The sequence below is a fragment of the Mercenaria mercenaria genome, chromosome 6, assembly GCF_021730395.1.
Source record: "Mercenaria mercenaria strain notata chromosome 6, MADL_Memer_1, whole genome shotgun sequence".
NCBI lineage: Eukaryota > Metazoa > Mollusca > Bivalvia > Venerida > Veneridae > Mercenaria > Mercenaria mercenaria.
The window spans coordinates 39,184,943-39,190,162 of NC_069366.1; the positions used below are offsets into that span (position 1 = coordinate 39,184,943).

General features: G+C 44.0%; 1 protein-coding gene across 1 annotated transcript; it reads left to right on the forward strand.

Moving 5' to 3' along the window:
• Positions 1 to 2,871: 2,871 nt before the first annotated feature.
• On the forward strand, positions 2,872 to 4,482 carry LOC128558022 (uncharacterized). The gene has a single exon (XM_053546770.1). The coding sequence runs from the start codon at positions 2,872 to 2,874 to the stop codon at positions 4,480 to 4,482; it is 1,611 nt and encodes a 536-aa protein (XP_053402745.1).
• The last annotated feature ends 738 nt before the right edge of the window (positions 4,483 to 5,220 follow it).

A 5,220-nucleotide genomic window follows, 5' to 3' on the forward strand; every position in this document is an offset into this window, starting at 1 on the left:
ATGAGGTAAGTGTATACCTGGGAATAAGGTAACGTCTGTGCGTTCTGATTGGTCAGTCATGTAAACAAACCCAAGAAGTAATTTTTTTTAATTGATATTTTTCACTGCATTTACAGTATTTTAATATACATTTTGACAAATACAAATTTTTTGATAACTGTTTGTTATGCAAAAACAGCAGGTGATAGTTCTTAAAATTTTGTAAAAGGTTTTACATTTCAACATTTATATTTCCAAGGTTTGTTTAATTAAACACACTTGTTGGTTAGGCTCTATCGATAGGGTAGTGTGTAGTATTTCTTTCTTAAATAGTATATGATGGCACCATTAACCGGGGGATTTGAACCTCTATATGCAGCTCGTCTGGGCGTACCATGTGATGACACTGGTATTCGCAATAGGGGTAAAATTACCTCAAGGGGAGGGGTGCGGTCATGACTGTTTGTTACAATAATGCTGTTATTATTATTACTGTTATTATTAATATTGTTATAATAATTATTATTATGTACAACGCCATTGAATATATCATTGTATAAAAATAGGCGTTTAATCAAATTATTCAGTTTCAGTTTCATCACTATTCACATATATTTTCGTCCGATATTTTGATAGAACTAAGATAGTTCTTGAAAAACATGTAATTCGATTATGAAAGGCCGTACACGCCATAATGTTATCATGTACATGTATGTCTATGGGAAAACAATTTGTGGTCTCTAACCTACAGTGTACGGCCCCCTTGGCCTTAAAGATATCTTACCAGTCTTCAGTCAACTGCCTCTGACAGATATCTCTACAACCTGCAGCCATCTAGCCTTTACATATACTTCTACAGTCAAATGCCATTTAGCTCTTACAGATACCACTACAGTCTTCAGCAAACTAGCTCGTACAGATATCTTTACAATCTACGGTCAATTAGCTCTTACAGATTCCTCTACGGTCAATGGCCCTTACAGATACCTTTTCGGTCTACGGTCCTCTGGCTCTTACAGATATCTCGACAGTCTACAACCGTCTGGCTCTTACAGATATCTCTACAGTCTACGGTTGTTTGGCTCTAACAGATATCTAACAGATATCTCTACAGTCTACAACCGTCTGGCTCTAACATATACCTCTACAGTCTACGGTCGTCTGACTCTAACAGATATCTCTACAGTTTACAACCGTCTGGCTCTTACATATAGCTCTACAGTCTACGGTCGTCTAGCTCTAACAAATACCTGTACAGTCTACGGTCGTCTGGCTCTAACAGATACCTCTACAGTCTACGGTCGTCTAGCTCTAACAGATATCTCTACAGTCTACAACTAACAAATAACAAATACCTGTACAGTCTACGGTCGTCTGGCTCTTACAGATACCTCTACAGTCTACGGTCGTCTGGCTCTTACAGATACCTCTACAGTCTACGGTCGTCTGGCTCTTACATATACCTCTACAGTCTACGGTCGTCTGACTCTAACAGATATCTCTACAGTATACAATCATCTGGCTTTTACAGATACCTCTACAATCTACGGTCGTCTGGCTCTTACAGATACCTCTACAGTCTACAACCGTCTGGCTTTTACAGATACCTCTACAGTCTACGGTCGTCTGGCTCTTACAGATACCTCTACAGTCTACGGTCGTCTGGCTCTTACAGATACTGCTACAGTCTACAACCGTCTGGCTCTAACAAATACCTTTACAGTCTACGGTCGTCTGGCTCTTACAGATACCTCTACAGTCTACGGTAGTCTGGCTCTTACAGATACCTCTACAGTCTACAACAGTCTGGCTTTTACAGATACCTCTACAGTCTACGCGATCGTCTGGCTCTTACAGATACCTCTACAGTCTACAACCGTCTAGCTCTTATACAGATACCTCTACAGTCTACGGTCGTCTGCTCTTACAGATACCTCTACAGTCTACCTCGTCTAGCTCTACAAATACCTTACAGTCTACGGTCGTTGGCTCTTACAGATACCTCTACAGTCTACGGTCGTCTGGCTCTTACAGATACCTCTACAGTCTACAACCGTCTGGCTTTTACAGATACCTCTACAGTCTACGGTCGTCTGGCTCTTACAGATACCTCTACAGTCTACAACCGTCTGGCTCTAACAAATACCTTTACAGTCTACGGTCGTCTGGTTCTTACAGATACCTCTACAGTCTACAACGCGTCTGGCTCTACAATACCTTACAGTCTACACTCGTCTGGTTTTACAGATACCTCTACAGTCTACGGTCGTCTGGCTCTTACAGATACCTCTACAGTCTACAACCGTCTGGCTTTTACAGATACCTCTACAGTCTACGGTCGTCTGGCTCTTACATGATACCTCTACAGTCTACAAGGTCCGTCTGGCTTTTACATGATACCTCTACAGTCTACAGGTCCGTCTGGCTCTTACATATACCTTTACAGTCTACGGTCGTCTGGCTCTTACATATACCTCTTCAGTCTCAACCGTCGTCTGGCTCTTACAATACCTTACAGTCTACGCGTCGCTGGCTTTACAGATACCTCTACAGTCTACGGTCGTCTGGCTCTTACAGATACCTCTACAGTCTACAACCGTCTGGCTTTTACAGATACCTCTCAGTCTACGGTCGTCTGGCTCTTACATATACCTCTACAGTTACAACGTCTGGCCTTACAGATACCTCTGCAGTCTACGACGTCCGGCTCTTACAATACCTCTACAGTATACGGTCGTCTGGCCCTTACAGATACCTCTACAGTCTACAGGCCGTCCTGGCTTACAGATACCTCTACAGTCTACGGTCGTCTGGCTCTTACAGTACCTCTACAGTCTCAACGGTCGTCTGGCTGAACAGAACTCACAGTCTACAACCGTCGGCTCTACTTACATGTACCTCTACAGTACAACGTCTGGCTTTACAGAAACCTCTACAGTCTACAACCGTCTGGCTCTAACAATACCTTTACAGTCTACGGTCGTCTGGCTCTTACAGAACTCTACAGTCTACGGTCGTTCGGCTCTAACAAATACCTGTACAGTCTACAACCGTCTGGCTCTTACAGATACCTCTACAGTCTACAACCGTCTGGCTCTAACAAATAACTTTACAGTCTACGGTCGTCTGGGTCTTACAGATACCTCTACAGTCTACGGTCGTCTGGCTCTTACAGATACCTCTACAGTCTACAACCGTCTGGCTTTTACAGATACCTCTACAGTCTACGGTCGTCTGGCTCTTACAGATACCTCTACAGTCTACAACCGTCTGGCTTTTACAGATACCTCTACAGTCTACGGTCGTCTGGCTCTTACATATACCTCTACAGTCTACGGTCGTCTGGCTCTTACATATACCTCTTCAGTCTACAATCGTCTGGCTGTAACAAATACCTTTAGAGTCTATGGTCGTCTGGCTCTTACAGATACCTCTACAGTCTACGGTCGTCTGGCTCTCACAGATACCTCTACAGTCTACAACCGTCTGGCTTTTACAGATACCTCTACAGTCTACGGTCGTCTGGCTCTTACAGATACCTCTACAGTCTACAACCGTCTGGCTTTTACAGATACCTCTGCAGTCTACGGTCGTCTGGCTCTTACATATACCTCTACAGTATACGGTCGTCTGGCCCTTACAGATACCTCTACAGTCTACAACCGTCCGGCTTTTACAGATACCTCTACAGTCTACGGTCGTCTGGCTCTTACAGATACCTCTACAGTCTACGGTCGTCTGGCTCTTACAGATACCTCTACAGTCTACGGTCTTCCGGCTCTAACATACACCTGTACAGTCTACAACCGTCTGGCTCTAACAAATACCTGTACAGTCTACAACCGTCTGGCTTTTACAGATACCTCTACAGTCTACAACCGTCTGGCTCTTACAGATACCTTTACAGTCTACGGTCGTCTGGCTCTTACATATACCTCTACAGTCTACAACCGTCTGGCTTTTACAGATACCTCTACAGTCTACAACCGTCTGGCTCTAACAAATACCTTTACAGTCTACGGTCGTCTGGCCCTTACAGATACCTCTACAGTCTACGGTCGTCTGGCTCTTACATATACCTCTACAGTCTACAACCGTCTGGCTCAAACAAATACCTTTACAGTCTACGGTCGTCTGGCTCTAACAGATAGCTCTACAGTCTACGGTCGTCTACCTGTAACAGATATCTCTACAGTCTACAACTGTCTGGCTTTTACAGATACCTCTACAGTCTACAACCGTCTGGCTCTAACAAATACCTTTACAGTCTACGGTCGTCTGGCTCTTACAGATACCTCTACAGTCTACGGTCGTCTGGCTCATACATATACCTCTACAGTCTACAACCGTCTGGCTCTTACAGATACTTCTACAGTCTACGATCGTCTGGCTCTTACAGATACCTCTACAGTCTACGGTCGTCTGGCTCTTACAAATACCTTTACAGTCTACGGTCGTCTGGCTCTTACGATACCTTTACAGTCTACGGTCTTCTGGCTCTAACAGATACCTCTACAGTCTACAACCGTCTGACTTTTACAGATACCTCTACAGTCTACAACCGTCTGGCTCTTACAGATACCTCTACAGTCTACGGTCGTCTGGCTCTTACAAATACCTTTACAGTCTACGGTCGTCTGGCTCTTACAGATACCTCTACAGTCTACAACCGTCTGGCTTTTACAGATACCTCTACAGTCTACAACCGTCTGGCTTTTACATATACCTCTACAGTCTACAACCGTCTGGCTCTTACAGATACCTCTACAGTCTACGGTCGTCTGGCTCTTACAATTACCTTTACAGTCTACGGTCGTCTGGCTCTTACAGATACCTTTACAGTCTACGGTCGTTTGGCTCTAACAGATACCTCTACAGTCTACAACCGTCTGGCTCTTACAGATACCTCTACAGTCTACCTTCGTCTGGCTCTAACATATACCTCTACAGTCTACGGTCGTCTGGCTCTTACATATACCTCTACAGTCTACAGCCGTCTGGCTCTAACAAATACCTTTACAGTCTAAGGTCGTCTTGCTCTTACAGATATCTCTACAGTCTACAACCGTCTGGCTTTTACAGATACCTCTACAGTCTACAACCGTCTAGTTCTAACAAATACCTTTACAGTCTAAGGTCGTCTTGCTCTTACAGATACCTCTACAGTCTACTACCGTCTGGCTTTTACAGATACCTCTACAGTCTACAACCGTCTAGTTCTAACAAATACCTTTACAGTCT